Below are 1122 nucleotides of genomic sequence, written 5' to 3' on the forward strand. Positions count from 1 at the left end.
CTTTAGTCTGAATACTCCAGTTAATGATTAATCAATTACTAAATTAGTTGATTATTCCAATAATTGATTAATCACGATTAATCGTTTTAGCCCTACTGTAAATACAGGCCTGTCATTCAKTTTTTATATCATATAAATGCACAAAACCTGCTCATTAACTCACAGTGACAGACTTCAGTCAGAGGCCTCAGCAGAAGAGCTGTAAGAACCACAGACTGCTACAGGAGAGTCTTCAGCCTCTACAGCCTAAATGAATACGAGTTTTAAAGTTTAATTCTGTGGGACATAAACTGTTTGACTCTTCCAGTTGTTTTGATTCCTGAGTTAGTTTCCTTCACAACTCTTTGATTTTGTTTCCTGTTAGCTTAGCGCTTCTTGTTTTAGCGTCGCTGAGTTGAACGGAGGAAGCCTGACTTCAGCTGCACACAGACCTGGGRTCAGCTGAACGAACTCAGCGGTTCTGTAAAGATTAAAGGTTTKATTCTTTTCCTTCAYCTTCTCTCCTYCTTGCAGCTCCGCAGGCGCCAGCGTCCGTCATCCCAGCCCCCCTCCAACATGGCGGATAAGAACACCAGGATCGCCATCGTCAACCACGACAAGTGCAAGCCTAAAAAATGCCGTCAGGAGTGCAAGAAGAGCTGCCCGGTGGTCCGCATGGGTGAGTGTTTGGACGCCTGATGATGATGCTGCTGCTGCTGCGGCTGCAGGACGCTGATGCGCTGCGTGTGTTTGCAGGTAAGCTGTGCATCGAGGTGACTCCTCAGAGTAAGATCGTCTGGATCTCAGAGTCGCTCTGCATAGGCTGCGGCATCTGCATCAAGGTAGCGGCWCACAGATTGGACCGCTTGTGTGCGTRGAGTCAGGTTTCTTTCCCTCACYTCCTGTTGTCGCCGTAGAAATGTCCGTTCGGAGCGCTGTCCATCGTCAACCTTCCCAGCAACCTGGAGAAAGAAACGACTCACAGATACTGTGCCAACTCCTTCAAACTGCACAGGTACGCAGATCCGTCTGGTCGGTTTTTACTTCGTTTAAAAAGCCTTTAGGCCCCTTTTATGGCTACAAAGAAAATATATATACATACAGTAAGAACAATACATTATCATTTCATGTTTTATTTAATAA

General features: G+C 45.7%; 1 protein-coding gene across 1 annotated transcript in view; it reads left to right on the top strand.

The window, feature by feature from the left end:
* abce1 (ATP-binding cassette, sub-family E (OABP), member 1) overlaps positions 1-1122 on the top strand; it is a 10863-nt gene that overhangs the window by 2982 nt on the left and 6759 nt on the right. The window contains exons 2-4 of the mRNA XM_008436019.2: positions 514-658; positions 736-821; positions 897-994. Coding sequence (XP_008434241.1) covers positions 556-658; positions 736-821; positions 897-994 — 287 coding nt within the window. The 5' untranslated portion in view covers positions 514-555. The remainder of the gene's footprint in view (positions 1-513; positions 659-735; positions 822-896; positions 995-1122) is intronic.

This window comes from Poecilia reticulata, linkage group LG18 (genome assembly GCF_000633615.1).
Source record: "Poecilia reticulata strain Guanapo linkage group LG18, Guppy_female_1.0+MT, whole genome shotgun sequence".
In the NCBI taxonomy this organism is placed as follows: Eukaryota; Metazoa; Chordata; class Actinopteri; order Cyprinodontiformes; family Poeciliidae; genus Poecilia; species Poecilia reticulata.